The following is a 24738-nucleotide window of genomic DNA, read 5'->3' as shown; positions in this document are numbered from 1 at the left end:
GAGCTCAGAAAATTCTGGTAATGTTGCAGTTTTCCCTTATTTGAGGTCTGTACAGCAAAACTGGATATCAGTTAAGGCAAAGAAGAAAATTAGAGAGTACTGAAAGCGTACAGCCTGGCTAAACCAAACCAAAATGACTCAGCAGCTACAGAAGGGGTGGAGAGTTAAGAAATAACTGCAGATATTACTGAATTCATATACCTTCTCAACAAATACTTTTCTATAGCCCTGGGGACTGCGTGCTCTAAACTCTCACACAGAGAAGACTCTTGGCTCTTGGCACATGTCCCTTAGGATGGACTGCGGAAGGACTGGCTGAACCTGACTGACCATAGTAGGGAAGATGATGCCAACTAAGAAGATATTTACACTGCAGTCCAAAGGTATTATCACAACTAACAGTCATACCCACCTAGCATTGAACTATCTAGTGACTACATCAATAAGCCATGGATCTGCAGATACACCAGATTCAGCACAGGCTGAAAAACTTTCTGAAGATGCTGAGTAAATACGCAGACTTAACTTGTGCTGAGCTCCTCACTACTTTACAGACTGTGCTATTAATACCAAGCTCATTAGCTAAAAGCTAGTTTAGATACACTTGCATGAGCCGCAGTCACACCTCTGGATTGCAGGGTGGGTCTGTGTGTTGCTACCAACGTACAGGAAAGGATTTGGGATGTGATTGCAGTAATTTGGAGATATTTGTAGGTTTTGCTGTCAACTGCAGGCAGAATACATTGGCAAGAGATCTTAAGAGCTGGACAGCACCAGAGTCACTATGTATGCACTTCTGCAACCAGACAGCTCTAATGATATAGCACCTGCAATCGTAGGGAAAATCGTAGGTCCAAAACAGATCTATATTCGTATACAAACTTTTTTCACATCTGACAAACCTGTGGTTACTGCTGGTGAGCCTTACACTTGATAGCTTCCCAGAACACCCCTGCAAAAGGGACCAACTGCATAAGTCTGAGCTCCTGTGCAGACTCTTGTCAGGCCACAGAAGGTAGTGAACTTGAGTGAATCATAGCTCCATTACTGTTCAAGCTTTTCTTTGCACTAACATTAGTATGTAGGGACATGTAACCTATCCAGAGGTTTATCAGAGTCCATTCAAGAAAACTAATAATTTCCATCCATCAGCAAAGCTGCAGGTAGATGCCTGATTAGAGAATCACTCTTTACAGATAGGTGTGCACTTGCAACCTGCTCAGCAGAAAACTGTGTCTTTTTTTTGTAAGTACCTCTATAAATTTTGGGTTAGCAATTAGTGTTTCCAGGACTGTGATAATTAACCAAAGTGGCATTTAAAGGAATATGTGACAGGTTGGGGGGGGGCGTCCTAATACATATTTAAAGATTTTTTTGTGGGAGTGAAGCATACTCATTCATATTTTGAGCAGGAATAAATAAAGGCCTGTCAGAGGAAAGAATCTATTCTGTTGCACTGCAGAGGGGGGATAAATAGACCCCAAAGATGCCATTGTATTTAGGAAAGATCGGTAATTAACTGTTTAGCATATGAACAATGAGAATTTCCAAGCAAAAAGGAGGAAGGGAAAAGTCCTCCAAAAAATAGTGTCCAATCTCCTGGTCTCAAAAGTGACAAAGGATCACGACACCACCTCAGATACCAGTGGTCAAGACCTAGCAGTTACAGTGCTTTAGAATAAGCCACACAAGTGCATATGGGCTGTATTTCAAAAGGGCTAATGAGAGGTATTGTCTACAAGATCATCAAGATGTATTAGAAAGAGGGCTATCACAGAGAGCCAGGAATTTACACAACAAAAGTATCAGACTTCAGAACTACCTTGGAGTCCCCTTACTCCCCAAAATCCTGCTCTTCCACATTTGCCACCCTAGCATATCCCACCCCAGCAATAAGTTATACTTTGTTTCTGAAGCACGAGTGTTTAGGTGCTCATAGGAGACCCAAACTCACCAAGAGAAGAAGGTGCAGACACAGTTGTAATAACACTGCAGTCACTTTCAGATCCCATTCGCTTATTTTGTAATTATTCTTCATCTCTCCTCTGTTCTAATGGTAATAACACTTACAGCAAACACCTATGTACTTGAGTGGTGGCTTGGGACATACTGATGCATATGCATCAAAAAATGTCAGTCTTCAGATGATATCAGTATATCTCCAGTACATCAAATTACTTTAAAGATCAAAACATACTTTTAAATTTGAATGACTTAGCGTATTGTAGAACCAAAAGATGGAACAAACTTCCCCTGGAGGGAGAATCCAGATGACTGGCTGGTTGGTCTGCGTTCATAAAACAACCTCCCTTTGTTTATGTATCATACTCCTCTTATCTTGATGCTATCTGAACACCTTTTCAAAGCAATTAAATCCAGGCAAGTTGGCTGGATTTTCTCACATCATCCTATATTTTTTTCTTGTTCACATCTAGGAGCCAAAAAGAGATTATTGTGTTGTTTTTCATCTCGTATAAAACTCTATACCTACTAAAGAAACTGTCTTAGAACAGGGCTGGATACAGCTGGCTGGGGACATACACTCACCCCAGCTGAGTGCCAGCAGCACTGCACAGTCCCACCCTGTCACACACGGGGACTCTGAGCATCTCAGAGAAGCCAATTTCTTGCAGCTATCAAGAATTACTCAATAAGTTGGTGAATTAATTAAAATTTGCTAGACAAATAAGAAATGTAAAACCTCAATGAAAGTGCAGTAAAAGGAATCTGTGAAGCACTTATTCACAAGGATATTTTTTAGCCTGCAGTAGTTTTTGTGAGATATTCTATTTAATAGGATTATTTTAGATGCAATTTATAATGATGCTGAGTGAAGGAGCTAATCTGATACTAAGAAACTGAGGTATCTGAACTTATTTTCTGTGCTCACTGAGTTGAATTATTGTGTTCCTCTTTCTGCTAATGCTGGATTGGTCATGCAACATACTTTTCTGCTTTTTTTTCCCCCCAGTATATGAACTTTTTTTTAGTTAGTTTGAGAGCTGAGCCTTAGGATTGGCAATTGACTATTTTCCAAATGATCAGTTCAAATGTCTCTTCATATTGAGGAACGAGCAGCTGTTAAAGAGAACTGGTTTAACTGCTCCCGCAGGACAGAAGGAATGAGAATATAAGGGGTCACATCACTGGGCTGTGTAAGGAAACACCAGCCCTGCTGAGAGATAAAGGCAGCCTGGAGCAGGCAGGGTGATGCAGGGGAGAGGGTGCTCAGGGAGAGATAAGCATGGTGAGAACGGTTGGGGAAAGGAAAGGGCAGCAGGACTATTAGATTATAACCCAGCTCCTTGGGATACCCAGTCTATGAATGTGGGGAGTGGCCTTGAATTCCCAGGAGGTGTTTGCAGCTAGCAATAAGGAGGAGACAGCACTGATCAAAGCCCAGGGAATGAAATAAGCACAGCAAAAAAGAGGAGGCAGTGGCTGTCCAGAGGGGGAAGCACCCTAGCAGGGAGTTGTGTGTATAGCAAGAGGCTGGAGCTGCTCTGAACACAGATCAATCCCATGATCAGCTGGATTCCCATGGTGTCCTGGAGCCGACACCGTCCCAGCAACCTTGCTGTGCTGGATGCTGTTTGACTGCTCAGGGAAAGGGGATGCACTCAGAGTTAGATTGGATAAAGTCTTGTTATGCTGAATTTCACTATTTCTGATTATTTTGCTTGGGACTCACTTCCCAGACAATTTTACCTTTTTCTTTACCTTATCCATAATTAATGTACTAAAACCTGTGCTTGGAAAGACTAATGAGAAGGGAGCAATGAAACTCCTGCTCTCTCAAGTTGGCAAATATATTAAAAAAAAAAAAAGAAACACCAGTTAAAATTCTCCCACTTAAATATATTCTCATTGAAACTTTATCTTTTGTGTTGAAAACTGTTCGGGGTGCTTCCCCATTTAGTAGAACAAAGTCCAATGCCCGCAGCACAGTGTCATCCTTGTGTTGGCACACAGAGAAGTCCCACGGGCCAAATGACGGCCACCAGCAAGGCAGCGTGGAGTAAATCCGATCCATCTTCCAGGAGAAGTGAATCCCAGCCACAGCCGCACTGGTTGTTATAATGACATTCCACTTCGCTTCTTTGAGTCCTTCCGTGCAATGGGACTGAAGGACAAGATCTCCTTGTAAATATGCTCTTGAAAAACAGAACAAAATAACCATGAGTGTGTGATTTTAGAGGACACAAATGAGAGTTTGAATGTTATATGTGCAGAGAGGAGGTATTCAGTGGAGAGGATATGGCAAGTACAAGCTGGAACAGATAGACAAAGCAGAGAGGCAAAAAAAGTCTGAAGAGCTGGAGAGATCTTTGCTGAATGCATAAAAGCAAGAGCAAGGCAAGGGAGACGACCATTGAGGCACCAGCAGGCAATCACACCTTTACTCAGCATGTGCACAGGAAAGAGAGAGAGAGGTAGGAAAGTCCCGTGATAGACAGGAACTTCAAAGATAAACATCTTACTTCTCCACTCATCTATTGAAAGCTTTTCATGTTCCAGAGAATCATCATAGGACTGTTGCGCTTCTGTCTCCTCCTCGACATCTCGGAACTGGTCAAAATAGGGGTGAGCCAACGCCTCTGTTGCTGTAAGGCGCTTTTCCACATCGAGCTGCAACATCTTGTCAAGCAGGTCCACTGCTGTAGGAGAAGACAGCAACAGGGCTAAGCATGGTACGACGGAGAACAAGCACCCTGTGCATGAAGCCTGCAAGTGACGGGACTAGTGTTTCCAGTACTACATGTCCAGACCTAAAAATGAAAGAGATTCCTCAACGTGGCCAAGGTAGCGTGGAGCTCCTGCCAGTGGGGATGCAAAGTCTGCCCAACAGCAGCCTCAGGGAGCTCTTGCTAACAGAACTGGAGGTGTAAATTGTGCAGAAATAACAAATTAGTCTTGAATAAGCCTTGCTGCACAGATGGGGCAAAAGCAAACCAGTAACTTCAAGGTATTTTTCAGTTTTAATCATTTGCTTTCACTCTGACCCCCGCAACTCAAAGTAGTCTTAACACAAGTAATCTACACAGAGATCTATACATCCCTGGTAAACAGGAAGGAAGGAAACTCAGATACCAACTAGTCCGTCAGCCCCGTTCCCCCTTGGTTTTAACATCTTAATGCTTTCTTCCTTTCAGCTTTTAGAAGAGTTTTGCTCACTCTCACCTCTAATCTACTTGGGAAAAGAGCTGCTTGTAAAAGATCAATTTTTACCCTGAAAATTCCACATCTCAGCTGCCTGGTAAGTATCGATAGATCCAGGTGTTCAACAAACAGTTAGGATCTAAGCTGTAGTCTAAAAAAAATAAAATAAAAAAATTACTGGAGTGGACTGTGGGGCTCTCTTGGCACTTTATTAAAACCTATGATGCCTTAAATGTGGGGCTGGGAAATAATAATGAACAAAGAAGAGCTACTTTGTTTACCTAAATGCTACTGATCATAATACCACCTGCTTGGCTGCAAGCAACAACCTCTGGAAGCCAATATCAGCCAAAATTCATCCCAACCCTCATCCTGTTATATCCAGCACCCGCTCTGTTCTGGCTTGTTGATATGAGAGTCAGAAGTTTATCTCTTCCTTAAATACTGTATGTTACAGGCTGCGTCATTTTAAAATTTAAAAAAAAAAAAAAAAAAAAGTAAATGGCTAAGAATAGCAGAACATCGCCACTGTAATGCCAATAAAGAATCTTTTTGCTTTTAATTCATACATATGTGCCCTGGGGAGGGGCAGGGGCACAACCTGCAAGGGAGAAAGTAGCAAGAAATTATGAGAAAGAGGAAAAATAAGATTGGAGCCATGGCAGTCAGCCTGCCTCCTTTCCAGCTGTGAAAACTCATGAGAAACACTGGAGATGACTTACCCTGAGGATTGGCTTTGGGGAAAAGCACAGACAAATCCTTCTTGGGGATTTTAGGAAGGGACTTGATATAACTCTTAGCCTGAAAGAGAAAGGAAAATTTACTGCACGTAGACAAGTGCGAGGGGGCTGTGAAATACAGCTCTTGGGTCTCATGGCTCAGATGAGCCAAGGCAAATGAAGAGAACAGCAAGTCATCCCAGATGGCACATTTCAGTGACCAGTTTGCAAGGAACTATTATTATCAGTTGAGATACAGAAATATTCCTGCTTTAAGGCCAAACTAGAGAACAGAGGAGGTTGGTGGTTTGCTGGGGTGTCGGGCACCTCACCCAGGAGTGCCTGCAATCTGCACCAGTTCCCAATGCAATGCCAAATCCATCAGATGCGCCACTAGCAAAGAGAAACATCTTCCCTGCCAAGGGTAAAAGACTGCTGTCACTCTTCTTCACTGCTGCTGTAGAAGCAACACTTCTCCCATCTCAAAGACACGGCCAAGTTAACCTCTCCCCACCACACCTCTGCCAGCGAGACCTGAATCCACAGTGAATTTTCTTACCGCTTTGTCCTCCAGCTTGTCCACAAAGTCTTCTCCCGGATGCCCCGTTACTTTCAGGATCTGAGTTAGTTGATCTAGGTCTGGCAGATTGCGTTAAAGATCACCCGCCTAGGAGCAAGCCGTGGACACCCCCCAACAGGTCAGCCTGTGGGCTGGGTGCTGGAAAGCCCAAGGACCTGTGGCAGCTACGAGTAGGTTACGATACAAACCCAACAGAGCCACACAAGCAGAGACTCATTAGCCTGGCAAAAAGAGCTCCAAGGCTTTTTTCCTGGGATACCAGTTTCATCAACGGATAATTTTGCTGGCACAACTCTGCCAGGGTGTATACCCGTGGCCTTGGGGGAAACACAAGGGTTTGGGGATGGAGCTATGGCCACACAAGGTTAGACTGCTGATGTAGAGCACGTGGCCAGCACAGAGGTGTATTTCTAAGGGTGGCTTGGCCCCCTCCTATGTCCTCTCTGTTTTCCTCACCAAAAAGACGGGTCCCTGCAATTCCCTCCTGGTAAACCAGACTGACACCTATTTTTCTCAGTAGCTTCATTCATAAAAGCCCTTACACACACACCAAGAATTATTATTCCCCCCCAAGGAAAAGGTTCAGCTTGAAAGGATACAGTCTTTTCCTTTAAACAGCGTTTTTCCAGTCAGCATTTCTGCCATGATACAGCCGATAGACCAGATATCCACTGTTCAGAGAGAAAAAGGAGAAAAAAAAAAAAAAAAAAGGGACAGTAAAAAGGCAGCAATGATTGCTGGGGCTGTTGCTTGCTTTGTTGCTTGCAGCAGGCACCGATTTAAATTTCACTCCCACTTTCCACCCTCCCCTGTTCTTTCTATGCTGCTAAAATCTCTGCTTTCATCATTTCCCGCAGGCAGTAGCTTTGGGAGTCACGCGACAGCTTTGGGACTTGCTCTGCTCCAGGGAACACTGATGATAAAGAAGAAAAACATCTGGAGGATTACGTGAGATTTGACCCAGGTGTGACAGCGGAATCCCCGGGCTTGTCACCAGACAGTCACACTGCTGAAGCAAGACAGCTCACCTGTCTGGTTGTAATGCATCCAGTTCAGAATGACTTCTGGGGCTCTGTACCAGCGCGTAACCACGTAGCCGGTCATTTCAGCATCGGTGTGTCTGGCCAAGCCAAAATCCAAGATCTGCAGTTCACCAAAGGAAGAGGGAGAAGGAATGGCAGGAAAGAAAAGAGAAATCCTACAGGCAAGTGAGAATCTAATTCTAAGAAGAAATGAAGCAGATCCAATCAGATAATAATGAAGCTCCAACTACACCATAGCCACCCACAGGACGGCTCAAAGAACTAACAGGTTTGTCTTAATTCCACCTAAATTGCAAGCCGGCTGCAAAATCAGTTGTTGTGTGAAGAGTCTGCTAAAAGGATCGGTGCTGTGTGCTACCTGGAAGGTCACTTCCTTTCTTGAAGCTTAAGTTTCAACTCTATGACCTTTGTTTAATTGAGTTGTTCTATAACCTGGTGGCAGAGGCATGCTCCCAGGCCACCACGACTCAGCCTTTCCTATAAAAACACCTTGCAGCTGATAGGGGATGGCCTCTCCCTCAATACTGGAGATGAACATAGCTTGACCCAACCTTTACAGGCAACGGAACCATTCTCTCTAATAAACATTACAGCAAATATGCACTAGAGTGCCGCACCAGCAAGTTGCAAGCAAATCCTTCAGAGCAATACTGAAAATAACTTTGGATTCACAACCATCCTGTCAATGAGAACCAAAGGGTAACTGTGGTTGAATCCAGTTATCCTTCAGGGATCGTTCACCTAATGCAAGTATTGCTCAGCAGTCTTGAATTTATTTAGGAAGTCATTATGAACTGCCGTGCCGCAGGAATTACGGCGACAGGATGTTCATTCCAAGTCTTGGGCCCTGATTCAGCAAGTTACATCAGCAGGTGAGTATTTCCCACTGCTTGCAACTGCCAAGTAATGAAACGCCTTGAACTGAGTCTCGGAGGGCAAGAGGAAACATGATGGTGCCGAATTCCTGCCGGCAGAGCAGTTCCTCCACAATCCAATATACTACATGCTGCAAAGTGGTGCTTTTACACCTACCTTTAGCTGACAGTCTTCATTCACAGCCAGGTTGCCGGGCTTCAGGTCCTACAATGGACAAGAGGAGAATAATAAGATGGTTTGAGTTGCAATGCATCAACACAAGCCTCAGCCAAACCTCTGCTTGCCTTTGATGGGGTCCTATAACATCCTGAGTTCAGTATTGATACAGCAAAGACACCATGCCCGCTCTACTGTACAGCTTTACATTACTATTCTATTTTTTCTGAAGCAGTTTTAATTGAAAAAGCATCATAAAATGCTTCTCAGCTCATCAGAAAATACCGCGTTTCCTCAAAATGCTGCACAAATGAGCAAATCCAAACACATATAAGGTGTAGGAGAGAAAAGAGGGAGGATGCCAGAGAGACCTTAGAGCAGATGAGGCTATTAGTGAAAAGTTGTTTAGGAATTTATTAGCTTTACAACCAAGCTGTGTTTCTCCTGAACAGACAAAAGTCAGAGTAAGAGCACACATGGACTTACCCTGTGGATGATGCCGGCTGAATGAATATACTGCAATAAAAAGAGGAGCCACAATGTGAGCACCAGCAGACAAGACTTTCTGTTCTCCAGCAGAGAAACGAGAGCTACAAACAAGAGCTTGCTGAGAACACAACTCTGCAGCCTGCTGCAGGGCCCCGGCCCCCAGGGCAGCAGTTTGAAAAGAAATCTCTGCATTGAATTTCTGACAGTATTTGCAATGATATTGCCAGTCTAAAGAAGAGGCATAGAGCAGAAGAGGAGGTATGGAGCAATAGTTCCTTAGAGCAAGTACACTAATAGCTTCAAACTATCAAACAAAGGCATCAGGATCACAGGGAGGAACATGGTCAGTAGACAACATGAAAACTTTATTGTTTTGGGTGTTAAACCATGTGAAAAAAATCTCATCGTTAAAACACAAAATTGCAAAAACTGGCTACATGGCTTTTATCACACCAGTTAAACCTGTGTGTTCTTCCCCCCATTATTTAAACTCAAGATAACAGTAATCTGGGGAAAGGTGTTATTAAGGTGAACTCATCAATGCCTTTAAGCCACTGCTTTGGCTCCAGGTGAAGGATGTTACAGAGGGCAGCATTAAGACACTGTCTCTACATCCCAGGGTTTGCAGTGATTTCTTTCTGTTCTCTCAAAGCCAGTTACAGCAGCGTATTCCTCCCTTATTCTATTGAACAGAAAATCATTCCCTCTGTCTTCTCCCCTGAGAGCCTCTGTTAGGAATTCAGCAGAAGCTCCCATTGCTACCAGCCTCTTCCTTTCTACACAGAGTTTTGCTGAGGGTTTTGGCAAGTCAAAGAGCGACACAACTGCTGTCACAGAAAAACCATCGCAAGGTCTATGACTGCGGATTGGTTCGATACCCAATTGACTGATGTGAACAAGCAGTCATTTTATTGATGTGTGCTGGAACAAGAGTAGTTCAACAGCAAATATCTGTTCTCAGGCGATGCCATAAACCCCCCAAATCTCCCTATACAGTGTTGGAAGGGGGTTTAGTTATGGTCAACCCAGAGGTGACATGTAGAGGAGAGACAGGGAGTCACTAAACTCCTCCAGACCCACCTACCTTCAGCCCTTTCAGCATTTGGTAGACCAGGTACTGGATCTTTTCATCACTGAATTCCTGTCCCATGATCTTTTGTAAATCTGTCCGCATGTATGGCATCACCAGGTAGCTAAAAGGTAGTAAGACAAGGCCCTGAGTCTAGAATAAAAACATAGGGAACCAGGCTAGCCTTGTTCTCACTTGGTTTTGGGGGGGTTTTTTGGCTGTGTAACTTACTGTAACTAAGATGAGTTGTTGTGACAGTGTTCCTGGCTAACTAGCATAGCCTGCAGTGATGCTGGGATTTCAGCCTGCTCTGAAAATTGCTCTTTCTTCTCCCCTTAAATCAGATATCTGATGTCAAGTAAGAACAAGGATCTTCCAAACTTTTAACGATCCTGAATTAGTTTAGACCTCAAGTGATGTTCAGTTTGGGACAGCCTTACACCATCTGGGAGCTGAAACATCTTGCATAGCTTTGAAGAGTCTTGCAAAACTGCTGCGTTGGCTCCCAAATTTATCTTTGCAATGTTCTCTAGCCCTGCCTCGGAAGACAGCATCTAGCTTCCTTCAGTCTTTGGCCTGCCTGCTGAGACTGCTAATTAGTTGATTGTCTTCCAGCAGGAACTACTGTGAGAACCTTCAGACACTTTTCCTGCAGGCTGCTAAACACCCAGCCATCAGGCACACGCTGCTCATGCCTGAGGATGGGGAAGGGAAAACGACTCGACTCGTCCAACCTGACCATCAACACTGAGGGAAATGCCAAAAAAAAAACCCCAACAAAAAAAACCCAGCCAGAATCAAGATGAAAAGAAAGCCAGATCTTTAAAATCCTTAGTTTACTTCTCCCATTCCAAGTGGCTGGGGTTAAACCATGACAGGAACGGACTTGTGCTTTTGATTCTCCTTGTTATTTGGGGATGTCTGGCTTTAGTTTGGCCCCTTTTCAGCTCAGTCTGTTGGGCTGCACCTCAGCTTAATCCATTATCCTGCTGCTAAGTCACCAGTGTCTTGGGCAATGGCTGAGTCTAGACAGAGCGAATGCAAACTCCAAACTTACAAGTCCTGGAATCCCTGGTAGGAGGTGGCGGAGGTGAAGACATCAAGCAGCCCAATGACCTGATAGAGAAGAGAATTCCACATTTAAACCTGGAAAGCATTTGCTGTGCACGTGGGACTTGGGTAGCAGCTCTCCATCAGCACACGCACATGGGTGAGCACCGAGAACTCCATCTGAGGAATTTGAGGACTCCTTGCTATGCTGTGCAGCTGCTTTTCCTCTTACTAATACAAGGGAGTACCCATTACACATCTGCTTCAGCCTGGTGCCAACTGGGCGCAGCAGACAGGTAAGCAGTTAAACCCCGAGACTGCCCGCACGTGCCAAATGTCAGGACCTCTCAATTAAAATAAAGGTGATGCCACCAGAAAGGACTTGTTCCCAGGTGACAAGAAACCCCCCCGGTTTCAGCAAGAATGGAGAGAAACTAGTACTTACGTTCTCGTGTTGCATGTGCTTCAACAGCATGAGCTCTCTGTACGCTCTCTTGGCAAAGATCTCCGACTGGAACGGGCGGCAGAGCTTCTTGATAGCCACTTTCTCCCCTGTCTTCTTGTCTATGGCTGAACTGCGACGAACAAATAAAAACCAATTCTGACATCGGCAGTATGTTTTAACAAATTTTGCAATACCAAAGGTCTTCTCCTAGAGAAGAGCTAATTCTGGAGCTCACAGAACAGCAAAGAAAAGCCCCTTGGGAAACCCAGTGGAGCTCTGCACACACAGATGTTACCCTGTATGACCCAGGGCAGTAGACCACAGCCCGTGCTCTTTGGAGGACTAGGTGGAATGCCAAGCAAACTATTAGTAACTCGTCCTTATTCCCCTTACCCTGCAGAAATGAGCTGGAGCTAATGGAGCTGTGAGAAGAGGGAAACACAAGTGGTTAAAGGTCAGGATTAGTTCTAACTCTGCCTTCTCCTTCCCTAACTCATGGAGATAAAGGAATAAAGCAATTTCTGCTTTGCCATCTGCTTGGAGGTTGTTGTCTTTTAAGGTACGTCAGCTGCCTTTGCTGTATTCTGGAGCAAAGAAAGTGGATGTCATGCACTGAAAATACAGACTGCTGGAATTAATTCTCCTGCATTTGGGATTTTTGATGATGCTTCTGTGTAAAAGCAGGTCTGGCTGAAAATGAGAGTGTTATAAAGCTAATGAAAACATGGTACAACAGCCATTGCTGAAGACTTGGTGTGTTATTCCCTCTGGTCACGTTTGCTGTTTGCGGCTGGACAGGGCAATCCTGCAACGCTCTCTCTGCTTCTGGAGGCTCTTTGATCAGATTGTAAAGGCAGCCCCAGGTTTCACCAGCTAAGAAGTGGGGAGGGAGGTCCTCAGGCAGAGATAGCTGTAATTTGGGATTCTTGGTGGTGTTTTCCAGGGGGTGGCAGTGCACCCGGTTATTATTGGTGCCTCCGCCCTTCCTTGACCTCTCCAAGAGGCAAACAGATGAAGAAAGGGTTTTCCCTGCCAAATTGCACTGTGGTTTCCAGAGCAGTTCCCACTGCTTTGTAAATCCTTATCTCATCTCCTAGGGAAACAGAAGGGCTATAAATTGGCGTGTTCAGTCCCACGGCTTTTAGCTGCACAGGGTAACAAAGCCCACGTGAATGCTGGCATTAGCTCTTTGCAGGCGTCCTCCAGCCTTGCACAGACACATTTCCCCTGCTTCCTTCTCCAAAGGGATGTGTGATTCACCCTGCCACGGTCCCTGACTGCCAGGCTCCAGCCACCACTCCTTCCTCGAGGCTCTCAGAAGACCCGAGTTGGGGAGGGGCAGGTACCATAAAGCTGTAAAGCAATGTTACTGTGACCTCCAGGGCTGTCACTCAGAAGCGAGACTTGATAAACAAACAGGGAAATGCCATCTATATAACGCAATCAAACAGTGCATTTTGCTGGTTTTAGAGCTGATTGCATTAGGAGAGGTGGGAATATCCCGCTCTGCGTGGCTTTCCCTTTGGTTCAATGCCGAAGAGGGATTATCAGTTCCTTGCTGCAAATCTTGGAAGTCTCTTGCACAGCTTTCTCCAATTGTCAGCCACAAGCAATCAGTTGTGGTCCAGCCTGTGACAGTCTGGGCTATCATCAACCTTGCCAATACCATCAAGCAATCTCCCTGCTCTTGGCCACCAAGGTCCCTTCCCGTTGCTCTAAGTTGTCTGTGATGAGAGCAAAAAACATCCTTTAGGAGTTTCAGTATGATGGCGATTTCATCAACGCATTCAGCTGGGAAAAGCAAAGGAAGCGCAGGAAAAGCTACACGAGGCAGCTTCAGCGCTGAAGATGCCATAGGGTATCTTAGGGGGACAGTGAAGAGTTGTCTCAGTTTCAGGACTTCAGCAGGTGTCGGCAGAGGGGACAGCACAGTGTCAAGTTTTCCAAGGAGCCAGGGAAGAAAGAGGAAGGGACCCGGACCAGATAGTCAAACAGCTTCTGCAGAATTCAAGGCAGATTTCCTGATCTGAGGGTGCATCTTCTTACCTGCCTTCCCAGCTGCTGGCCTACAGAGCATCTAACCCCACCACTCAACACAGGAGAGTTGGGTGCTGGAGCTTCAGCCTGCCCAGCACACACAGCACTGCTACTTTCACCCTTGCCATTAGGCACAACTAAGCATTAATTCAGCTGATGCAGCCGGGAGAGCCCACCATGTTTTTCCCAGCACAGGTTTAATGAATGGCTGAAGTTTGGGATGACACCGGGCAGGCAGAGCTGTGTCCCTTCCTTGGCTGGCAGAGACCAGCAAGACCAGTGTTGGAAGGGTCAGAAGACTCTTATTCCACAATTCCCTTCAGGTAGGAGCCAAATCACTACAGATTTTGGCAAAATTAATGAGGGCCGAAACACATCTTTGCTGTTTTTCCTAACTTAGTTTCTCAGCTGCTCAAGGAGGTGTAAAAGCCAGCAGCTCCAAATAATGCTGCGATAGGAAAGCTTCCCAGCAATTCCCAGCAGAGGACAGCAAATCCTAACTGCACATGCTTCCACCTCTGCTTTGTACAGGAATCGGCACCAAGCCCTCCCTGCTGAGCACTGTCCCTGCGATACCAACAACCCCCCCCCCCCCTCCGCCCCCGACCCTGGGGCTGTTGTAACACCCAACCCTCCCTCCCCAGACCTCCAGAGCAGCCGAGACTTTCCCTGGGACCAGTAAAAAATTTGTCTTATTGTTGTTTGGTTTTTTTCTGCTGGGCAAGGAAACTTTGCAAGGACTTCCCTTTTCCCTTTTTCACCCTTTCTCTATTTTCTTTTAGACTTCCAGCTTTCCTTTATAATAAAAAACAGAAAACGCTGTAGAAATACTAAAAAAGTCAAATTTAGTCTTGCCTGATTTTGCAGGACTCATTTAAGTATCTCAGAAGCTTAAATGCACCAGGACAGCAAAGTGGGGAAAGGAAACACTGGTGCCCCTTTGTAAATAGGCAGCCAGGGGACAAGGACAGAACCTGGGCCCCAGGGTTTCAGGATCCATGCCGTGACAGCCCTCAGATAGACTTTGCCCAACGCCTACAAAAGGGGACACACCTTCTTTTTTTTTTTTTTTTTTAGCTCGGTGTATTATGAAACAAGGGCTCCGTTCAGATCCTATCAATGGGCTGCTTCATATTTAACCTTTCAGAAAAGTCGCCCGTCTCCTCCGGTTCGCCAATGTAAACCAAGCAAGTTCTGACTTCTGCTTGCTCTCGCTACAGGCACCTTTGCCCAACTGATTAATTAACAGCAGCTCGTGCTGCTCTCTTGTAGGTTGAGGATTATCATCAGCCAGGAAGGAAGTCCCAATCTGTTACTGATCTATCTATTTTATGATTTCAAGCTGGAAGCAGCATCAAGGTGGGGGTCATATTGTCCAGCTCCTTTCCCCACACAGCCCAGCATCAGCTGCCTTGGACTAAAGCAGCAAGGACACGCTGCAGAGGACATGCTGCAGCCACCCCTGTTCCAGTACCCACCTCTATCATCATCTACAAATTGCTTTTGCACACACAGGTATTTTTTCCACCCCTTTTGCTGCCAGACAGAAATCTTAATGCAAGCTTGAGACCAAGGCAGCTCAAAAGCTGCCTGAGCCCCAATGTCAAAGTGACCCCCCGAGCTGCCTCGCTGCACCGGCCAGCCCTGCCTACGCCTACCTGGTCCTCGAGCCGCTGCCTAAGGACACCCGCCGAGGCGAGCTCGGATGGGAAACGCTCCCCTCTGCCCACCCAGGGCGACCACAGGAAGAAACATCTCCGTTTCTTCAAGCGACTGAGCCTCCAACCCGCTGCCCGTGCTGAAGCGGGAGGCAAACCACCTTCATCACACATGCAAATGTCCTTTCCTAATGGAGGGGTGCTGACAAGCACCTCCTCGTTTCAAGCCCGGCGTGATGCTTTAAACACCCCCAGCTCACCCCGTGCCGCTGCCTGGGGTGCAGGCAGGACCCCACTCACCACACCGAGCCGTAGGCTCCGGACCCCACCGGGTGGAGGGATGTGTATCTCCTGGGCAGCTCCCAGAGGGTTTTGTTCACCTCCTGTCTGTAAAAGCCTCTTCTCCTTGCGATGTTCATCGCCCAGCGGGTGCGGGACTGCCACCCCCCCAGAGTACTGGCGTATGGGAGGGCTTCTGAGGTGAGAGTGGGACAGCGAGGCCTCCTGCGCTGGTAAAAAAGGCTCTAGCGAGTTTCCTTCTCCGTTTTCAGCTGTTGCGAGCGTGAAGGGACATGTCTTTGGGCCCTCCTCCCTCCGCCTCCACATTGGCGGAGGTGAGGCATCAGGTTTTCCGACACGCCTCGCTCTTGTACAGGTGCCTCTGCACTCTGCTACAGGAGCTGAGCACCCAGCCCCGCGGCAGGCACACCTCCACGAGCCCCACCGTCACCTACAGCTCTCACTCTCCTGCTTCCACCGGGCCACCAGCCGAGAAATGTCCTCGTGGGGCTCGCAGGGGGTCTCGTGAAGTCCCTGCTCTGAACAAGCGGATGACTAAGGACTCGTCGAGCCAGGGAATCTGGGGGACAAGCCACAGCGCCTCGTCAGACACGCGAGGACATTCTTCTTTCCAGCTGATGGAGGACAGCTCCAGGCTTGTGACGAAGGACTCCAGGGTGTTACATCCACAGAAGAGCAAGGAAGCGACGGTGATTTTCTCCCAAGCCTGGCTTCCCAGCAGAGTGGGGATGCGGTGAAAGCAGACTGAGGTTCTCCACCTTCATCCAGGTGACAGCAGCAAGGAGGTTCAGGAGCAGCTGCGAGATGGGACCATCCCGAGAACTGTTTGTGCCCCAGACTTTGCTGGGTCTGGTTTCATCTCCTGCAGCAGGTCTAACCCCTTCTCGAGTCTTCTTGACAGCACAAAGCCCAAGTTCACTGCTGTGTCTCCCGTCACCAGGCCAGAGCGGCAAACCCAGCCCGCGAGAAGGTCCGTTCCTGGTAAGCAGCGAACACCTCGACATTTTGCTCCAACTTTAGGAGGCTCAGGTGGGGCTCCCACACAGGAGGTAGGTGTATCCTACATAATTCCCAAAGGAAGTGACTAAGCTGCACCTTACTGAGCCAGCCCAGCTGCTTACACTGTGCTCTACCCCACTGGCCCTCAACCCTGCCCAGAGCCTCTCTCCTCCTTCCATACGTGTCATCTGCAAAGCTGTCCCTGCTCTGAGCACGTCTGTGCAGCAGGATTAGAGCGAAGTTACCTGATAAATAGGAATTACAGAAAAAGCACCATCAGGGTTTTGGGAAAAGAGTCGTTCTACCTGCTTACAGGCAACCGCCGCAATACATACTAGCCTTGGCCCTTTCGTTCTTCAGATAGCTGTGGTAAGGTCTGCTGCTTTATAAAACACAAACTAGGGAAAAGGTGCTATGGGAATTTTTTAACCTTGCTTATGCAGATACATGTAAATAAGCCCTGGCTATAGCAACAGCACAGTCAGGAAATAAACCGACGATTGGCTTGGTTCTATAAATACACCTGTGAGCAAGAGGTGTCACAGCAAAAACTCCCAGTACATAAGCAAACATGTAACTCATTTGTTATTTTATGAACACAACTCTTGCTCAACTACATGTGCACACGCAGGTAATCAGCGCACAATTAAGGAGTTCTAAATATCTAGGGCATGTCTTGGCTGTAGAAAGGTGAATTAATTCAAGTGACCGATTCAAATCAAATAGGAAACCTTGAGTTAGCTAACTCGATTTTGTAGGTGTAGTTTGGTTTTTTCCCCAATTCAGTTCTCACTGATTTTAGTGGGGTGTGTTGTTTTGGGGTTTTTTTTTGCTAACCAGGATATACTGTAACCGAGCACATTCTGAATTGTCTGTCTTGGGTTTGGGGGATTTTTTTTTTCTCCTAGAAAACAGTAACTGACAGGTCCTCTTCAGGCTTTTTTCCTCCTCTCCTCTCAATTTGTGCCAAGGCAAGCAGGTGAAAACAAGCAGGAAGGCAGCTTCCGCACAGCTAAGAGAACACCCCTACACTTTTCTTTGTACTTACTCAAATCAGCTGCTGCACAGCTCTGTGACAGGGGAGCATACAGGTTGTGGGTGTCAGCTACCTGACTTGGATCAACACGGACCACCTCGGTTTATCGAGGCCAGTTTATCAAGGCCTGGGAACTTTGGTTACCAAGGCTTTTGTTAGTGTGAAGAGCACAGCTTTGGTCAATCATTCTTCCGAGCAAACGGCACCGATACATAACAAAAGTCGGAAAATCTCCACTACAGAGAGCCACGATGCTCCTGCTCCCATAAACACCCTTCCACCACCAACTAGATGGCAGCTGAAGAGGAAAAAAATCACTTTTAAATAGCAAACAAACACAAAGCAGTACTACTGGGGAAGGGTCCCAGGTCCGGGCAAATAGCAGAACGCTGGTCTATTGTGTTGAATAAGCGCTTCCCTATACTAAACAGAAAATAAAAGTATTTTCTTCTGTGTCCAGTACTCATGGTCAAGCTCTTAAGCTAGTTTCATAGCAAAAAAATCACCTGGGACAAATATGGACAGGAGCCCAGTGTCAGTGGTCAGTCAACACATCATGCGACCTTGGCCCCCCCGCCCCAACCATCACAGACAGGATCCCACACGGCACGAGGGAGAAGTTCAAATTCACACCGTGCTAAAACTAACCCTTTAGTGCAGGAGCTTTTTAAGTACCATCAGCGCAGTAAATCTGAAAAATAGGTTTTATTTTTAACCAGTGGTATTGTGACATCTTATCTGGCATAACCAATTACAGCAAAATTCATGGATAGAAACAAAATAGCAGATCATCTCTTCTTTGAAGTGCGTCCCCCTGTTCAGGCTGCAGGCAGCCGAACAGCATTGCACTGAAGGTAGGGAGTGCATGCCACGCGGGCTCCCGTTAGAGTACGGACTCCAAATGAAACATTCCCACTCACACACACGCACAGACACACACACACGCACACACACAACGTCTATATTTTTAAAAATCTTTAGCAATATTTCCGCATGAAATCACACTGTAGCATCTACACATAAAATGGCTGATAAAAATAATCTTGCTGTAGGTTTACATAGTATATCTACATTTTCATTTGAATACCTGGACTGCTGGTCCAGCAGAAAAGGGAGGTTTTCTGTCTTGATTTTGTTGGTCTGAGGCAAGTTTTATCCCAGAGCGTGAAATAACTGCTCTCTTCATCTCACCCCAGACCTTTATTAAGTGTTTGACCTGAAGAGATCACTGGAAAGTAGCCTAGGAAGAATCAATGGCTTTGTCATCCATGTCCCATCCCTTTGTGCCGCCTCTTCAAACAAGGGGTAAAAACACTACAAACAGTTCCTCTCTGTCCCATAGGTAACAAGAATACAAAATACTGCAAAAGCCTTTCTCCTCACATACACAGGTATGTTGCCCACACAGGATGCCTGCAACAAACAGATGTCTAAAAACGTCTCCTCCGCAAATCCTAAAATCCAGCTCCTGAGCTCCCCAGGTACAGTTCTAGCACACAAACATGCTGAGAAACCTCCCTCCTGCCAGTCTCTAACTCTGGGCATTTCATTTCACACAGAGTCCTGTAAAATACAAAATATTTGAACCACGTTTGTATTCAAACATACTCGCTTTTCATGTTTCCTCAGGCAGAGATCAATCTGCTAAAAAACAGCCAAGAAGCTCTTATCTGAGAGGGTAAAAAAACCTCTAGTAAATGTCAGGTTTTTATATATATAAATAATTATATTTATAGATATAGACAGTAAAAGGGAGATTGTGGTTTTATGCATGCTTATTTCTTTGCTTTGGATTCCAATACTTCTAAAAAAATTCTTTTCAGGAAATAAGTTAAGTTCTGGCACAAGATCCACGGTTGTTTCTTTGAAGAACATTTTTTACATTTGATCTCACAAGAAACCCTCCATCCCAAGCTCTCCTCCTCTGAAGCCAGAAGATCAGAACGCAAAGAAAAAGGTGCATGTTTCTATGCCGTATATTTTATCCTTTCCTTGCCAAAGCCTCCAGAATGGCAGGTATTTCACAATGAGCTGCAGCACAAGAGGAAGGATGCTGTGATTTCACGGCACTGGCTGAGGTACTCAGTAAAATAGTTCACCGACGATTTAACTGCCCTAGTGCCATCCCCAAGAAGTAATGACAAAAATCAAGCAGCTCTACATGCACATACAGCTACGACATGCAAAAACACCCCACCTTTTAAGGAACAAAATACACAAATGTGTGGCTAGCAAGAATCTTCTCCAGCCTCTGTCTCGTGGGAGCTAATGCTGGGAAGCCTCAGAACGAGAGGAGGGGAAGAGGGAAAAAAAACAGGAATACTCAAATCCAGGCGTAGAGGCTGTTGCCTCAGAAAGTTATTTCCTGATTACATCGAGTTCATGCCTGGCTATCTGGGGGCCTTCACCCTGAAAAACAGTGGGTCAGAGATTTCCACTCCAGACTTCCTTTCCCCTCTCTCCCCATTCATTTAAGGCACAAACATATTTACAGTTTCAAACAAAACCTTTTCATGTTCCAAGAATCAGACATTAGTAGGCCTGTACATTCTGCTGTACCAGGAAGATCTGGACGTAAATCAGCCATCTGGCATTGAACAAGGACATCCCTCAATCCCACCTTCAGTCCTGAGGAAAACAGAGGACTCTCTAAGCCTATAAAACAACTTCCATTATTTTGAGGTTACTTAATTGTAGAAGAATTGATAAATGGCAAGGATTGTAACCAAACTTTAAACGTCAGCTTCCCCACCTCGCCCCAGCAGTGCAAACAGGTTGAGCACTGTTACTCTGGAAGGACTGAAGAGCAGTCAGAACAGGTCTTCAGAGGCTTGCCCCAGGCTGTACACAGAATACAAGAGAGCATGCAGCATGTTTACATAGACTCAGCTTTCTTCCCTCCCCCCACCCTCCCCAATTCAACACACACAAAACCCCTCCACCAAGGAGAATATTGTTGTGACGAGGCACTTGAACGAATTGGAGAGTCCCTATGAAAAGGCCTTCCCCTCACAGTGAAGTGGGACAAACAGAAGAGAGCAGTTTCTCAGGACTCCATCTCCTCTTGGTCAAGCGGTGGTGGCACAAAGCTAATTACTTCATCGTAAGTCAGGCCTGGTGGGAAAAGCATGACAAACTTAATAGGCAGTACTGAAGACATCCTGCATGCAAGAAAATCTGCAACAATCTTAAAGGTTCTAACACTATTTTAAATGAAAACCATGGTTTAATTAAGAAGAAGGAAAAAAAAGAATGGTTACACCATTCTCAGAGACTAACATACACAATAAAAGATACTTCCAGAGCATTAAGAACATGTGAATAAGTTTGAAAACATAAAAGACATGAGCAACTATGTCACCTACATGTTTGTATGCTCATAGTAATAATTCGTTACAGGGATTATGCTAACTATGTGCACAGCACATTATAGATTCACTCAGTATAAGGACCTCAGAATGAACAGGATGCCCGCATTTTTATCAGTTTGTCTCTCTAACTACCATGGCTTAGTTAAACCGCAGCTATAGAACAGACCACAAGGGAAGCAAGCTGGCTCCCTCTCTTGTCCCCCAAACTCACTTTTCCATTCTTCAATCTCAAGTTCTCTGCTTTCAAAAGACTGGTCATAGGGGTCTGCCACTGGTTCATCGTCTGGGTCGTGATACTGAGCAAAGTAGGCATGAGCCAGCGCTTCTGCTGCAGTAATTCGTTTGTCTGTATCCAGTACCAACATCTTCTCTAGCAAGTCCACAGCTGCAAAAGCACCAAAATGGAAAAGAAAGGATTTTACATTTTGTGAGCTGTGTAACACTTTATTCTGAAACGTAAGTTTGTAAAAGCCCAACATATGAGGAATCTGTAGTTTCTCAAGACCCAACCATCATCCACAATTTCTTCTTCTTATACCCTCAGCCCACACATACTTTGTAAACTTTGAAAATGATACATAGCTCTGTTCTGAACTACTTCTGCAGACAAAACAAAAGTCTCGGTGTCCCAGGACATGCTAGCTTCAGCCTCAGGAAGAACACCACGTTTAAAAAGCAAGCCTTACCTAGTGGATTGGCACCAATAAACACATTTTCAAAGTTCATTTTCGGCATGTAGGACAGAGACTGAATGTAGTTTCTTGCCTGTGGAAATAAATGCTCTGCTGAAGTATAATACAATCCAGCCACCAAGACAAAGTACATTTCAATCATCCTGAAGCACCAGTTATTATGGTTTGTCTCCTCACTTTGCCTTCTCTTTACTTATTCTGATACTTACTAAGCCTATCAGCATTAACCCTTCCCAGCTAAAGGCCACTCAAGACAGCAGAGGAAGAGCTGACATTATTTGGGGTTCATGCAAGACTGAAAAGCAAAGAGGTGCTGCAAGAGCTGACTGCCTTGGAGTCCCGGTAAGGCTGCGTGCAGTATGGTGTCTGTTGGTAAGCCGCACAACATGGCACACAATGCAAAACCAACTCACATCCAGGCTCTCCCGAGTCTCAGAAGCCTGTGGTTGAGTACACACTGTCCAAATCTCAACTCTTCATTTAGTACAAAAATCTTGCTGAAGAGCAGGTAGTTAATTGCCCACCCCATGCCACATGCGAGCACATCATTTATAGAAGCAGCAAACACTGCAAGTGAAGACCTGCCCTGCAAACCCCCCTCATCTGCTCAGGTCTCACCTCATGGCTGGGCATCCTGTTAATGAGATATGCAGGGGGTGTTCCCGTCAGACGCATGATCTGCTGAAGCTGGTTAATATCTTAAGTGCCTAGTCAAGGGCTTTGTTAAAAACAGTGCAAAAACCATTTTAAACAGAAAACAGCTGCATACAAAGCATCTCTTCTGCAAACCACAAGGCAAAAGCCATACAGGCAGGGTCCACTAATTTTTTCAAATACTTGTGAAGAGTTTAGCAATTGCACTAGTCAACACTTAAAACAATAGAGAATTACTGATCAGTTGGTAACAGTGTCAGTACAGAAAGTATTTCTGTCTGCCATAAGTAGCATTACACTACAACATGGTTGCGTTCACATTTCCCAACAGTTTTAAGCCACCAGAGTAGACGTTTCCTTTGGCTGAAGCTACTCCTCAAAAATTTTCTAAGGCTGCTGCAGCTACATACAGCCTCAGGAAAATGAACAAAAATTAAAACAGAAACAAAAATTGTAGCCTCTGCACTCGTTACCAGCTTTTTTCTTGCTGCATAGAAAATACTTAAATTCCTTGTGGTGCAAAGTGAAATCGGCTCACAACTAACACCTCCCTCTAAACAGCTTTGAATGCACTTTGATACGTGGGTGAGGTGACAGAAGGCAATAAATGCAAAATTAGCAAAACATTAGCATTGCATAAGACAGAGTTAGCTGATGTCAGTGAACAGACAGAGAAAGTAAGAGCAAGTAAAGTAATGCAGCAGAAAAACAGAATTTGTTACAGTGACACACTAAAGGCCCTCAAATGCTTGTTTTGCTATCTCCATCTAATGGAAAAAAATTAGTAGAAACAGTACTTTATTGCAGTCTTTTCTTTAAATAGATTCTTGATTTGGACCTGGCTAAGAGCAATTATTCTTTTTATTGTGCAATGTTAAAAAAAAAAAACCAACCAAAAAACCACTTCAATCTTACGTATGCAAACTAATCTTTCGCTTAACTTAGTCAACCTTTAAGCTTATCTCTCTCACTAATCCCCTGTACTTCAAATACCAGACTACCCTTAAGGTCAGTTCACAGGGCACTCAAAGCAACCTGCTTTATTCAGTTCTAACCTTTCCAAGGGTGGAACATCCCAGGGCTTTTAAAACTGGTGTTATATTCAGCAAGCTGACCAACTGATTCCAACTTGCACCCCACATCTACCTTCAACAAATCTAAGTCAAGGCTAACCTCACATTTTGCATTTACCATCACTGTTACATGAAAAAGAACATAAGCTGCAGTACAACATAACCTTATCATCACTCTCCACCACGCTGATCCTCTATTATGCATCAGAAACAGCAGAGTGACTTGCTAAAGTATGCTGCTAGATACCTCTACGCAAGCTCATCGCTCACTATGTATTAGCTTGTTAACCCATACTGTCACAGCATCTCTTGCTCTAACTTTATGCACTTCACCTTCAGAAACAGTTAAAATTAAATGCCATTTAATACTGTCTTTGCAGAATTTCACAATTCAAGATTAGAACAATATAGAAATAGCAGTATGGCTGAAAATAGAGGTCACCCGTAAAAAGGAGAGTGCAGAAAGCTTTTTGCTATTACCTTGATAAAAGGGCCCCATACAGTAATACCCTTTAAATACATAGCACAATTAGTTATATTCTCAGCAGACTGTGTGCCCTGGAAACAGCTGCCACAAAAGCACCTAAAAGGCATTTTGGATTCTATGCTACAAAAACAAAGATGGTGGCAGTAATGTTTCAGAAATTAATCATACTACAGAAGGAACTGTGTGTGTGTTCAGAGGATAACACACTTGCTCCTGTTAAGAAAGATCCCTGGGTAGGCAATCTGGAGAAATAATAATTGAGACCAGCCTCAAGCTCTTAACTGTGAAAAATACTTCCCAAGCAGCATCTGATCATACAATATATCACGAAGTATAAACCCACAAACTGAAAGAAAAGTCACGAAGCAGTAAAATGAGAATATGGAAGGAAGAAATCATACCACAGGCAGAGGTAAGAGGAATAAAGATCAGATACACACAGCATAAGAATTCAAAGCCATCCAAGAACAAAGAATGACAAAGGAAGAAAAAGAACAGAAAATAAATCCCAACACATACTACAGATAGACTACAGGAGGGCAACACACAAACTTGGGACTTCCGAAAGGGCAGATATTACAATCAAAGTGTAAACTCACAGACTCTGAGGAGATTTTCTTCAAAAGCTCAGGCCCTGGGGTTCCAACGAGTCTCAAAATGAGCTTCAACTGATCAATATCTAATGATGGACCATAAAGGAAAATGCTGGGACAAATCAAAATGAAAAGCGCAACATATCAGCCTATTAATGTTGAAAGTTAACACCTGCCAAGGCCTCCACTGAAAAGCTATTTTAAGCAAACTGTATTCATTCCTCATTTACAGTTGAATACCCCCGTATAAC

At 45.0% G+C, this 24738-nt stretch overlaps 2 protein-coding genes and 1 long non-coding RNA gene across 8 annotated transcripts in view; 1 reads left to right on the top strand and 2 right to left on the bottom strand.

Annotated features, from left to right (window-relative positions):
• Positions 1-122: 122 nt before the first annotated feature.
• Positions 123-9695, top strand: LOC142043858 (uncharacterized). Of its 2 annotated transcripts, none has more exons than XR_012654135.1 (4): positions 123-383; positions 5154-5257; positions 7317-8374; positions 8987-9695. It is a non-coding gene; the product is annotated as an uncharacterized LOC142043858 (long non-coding RNA). The 2 variants fall into 2 exon arrangements; XR_012654136.1 differs by lacking the exon at positions 123-383 and adding an exon at positions 4665-4966.
• MAPK13 (mitogen-activated protein kinase 13) lies at positions 3334-18220 on the bottom strand. Of its 4 annotated transcripts, none has more exons than XM_075055551.1 (12): positions 18124-18220; positions 11588-11717; positions 11150-11208; positions 10108-10216; positions 9021-9050; positions 8535-8582; positions 7488-7602; positions 7059-7130; positions 6439-6518; positions 5883-5961; positions 4482-4658; positions 3334-4154 (listed from the first exon to the last, which is right to left on the bottom strand). In XM_075055551.1, the coding sequence occupies exons 2-12, from the start codon at positions 11615-11617 to the stop codon at positions 4075-4077; spliced, it is 879 nt and encodes a 292-aa protein (XP_074911652.1). In that variant the 5' UTR covers positions 11618-11717; positions 18124-18220; the 3' UTR covers positions 3334-4074. The 4 variants fall into 4 exon arrangements, with proteins under 4 accessions (XP_074911652.1, XP_074911648.1, XP_074911650.1 ...); XM_075055547.1 differs by lacking the exon at positions 18124-18220 and adding an exon at positions 15583-16313; XM_075055549.1 differs by lacking the exon at positions 18124-18220 and adding an exon at positions 15583-16313 and having other exon boundaries at positions 4482-4655.
• Positions 18221-18307: 87 nt separating this feature from the next.
• Positions 18308-24738, bottom strand: part of MAPK14 (mitogen-activated protein kinase 14) — a 26467-nt gene continuing 20036 nt past the window's right edge. The window contains exons 9-12 of one of the 2 annotated variants that reach the window (XM_075055553.1): positions 22299-22378; positions 21675-21753; positions 21200-21373; positions 18308-20731 (exon numbers count right to left, since the gene is read on the bottom strand). In XM_075055553.1, the coding sequence (XP_074911654.1) occupies positions 20664-20731; positions 21200-21373; positions 21675-21753; positions 22299-22378 (401 nt within the window). In that variant the 3' untranslated portion in view covers positions 18308-20663. Of the gene's footprint in view, positions 20732-21199; positions 21374-21674; positions 21754-22298; positions 22379-24493; positions 24574-24738 lie in introns of both variants that reach the window. The other variant, XM_075055552.1, reaches the window with a different exon arrangement.

The sequence above is a fragment of the Buteo buteo genome, chromosome 23 (assembly GCF_964188355.1).
Source record: "Buteo buteo chromosome 23, bButBut1.hap1.1, whole genome shotgun sequence".
NCBI lineage: Eukaryota > Metazoa > Chordata > Aves > Accipitriformes > Accipitridae > Buteo > Buteo buteo.
Note: the sequence above shows the minus strand (reverse complement) of the source record. Positions and strands in the feature narration are given on the sequence as shown.

Coding starts and splice junctions, on each gene's coding strand:
- MAPK13 (XM_075055547.1), bottom strand. CDS start 15,701: ATGAACATCGCAAGGAGAAGAGGCTTTTACAGACAGGAGGTGAACAAA. Junction 7,131..7,487: donor GATGCATTACAACCAGACAG/GTGAGCTGTCTT, acceptor CTCTCTGAACAG/TGGATATCTGGTCTATCGGC. Junction 4,659..5,882: donor CCCCAAAGCCAATCCTCAGG/GTAAGTCATCTC, acceptor CTTCTCCTACAG/CAGTGGACCTGCTTGACAAG.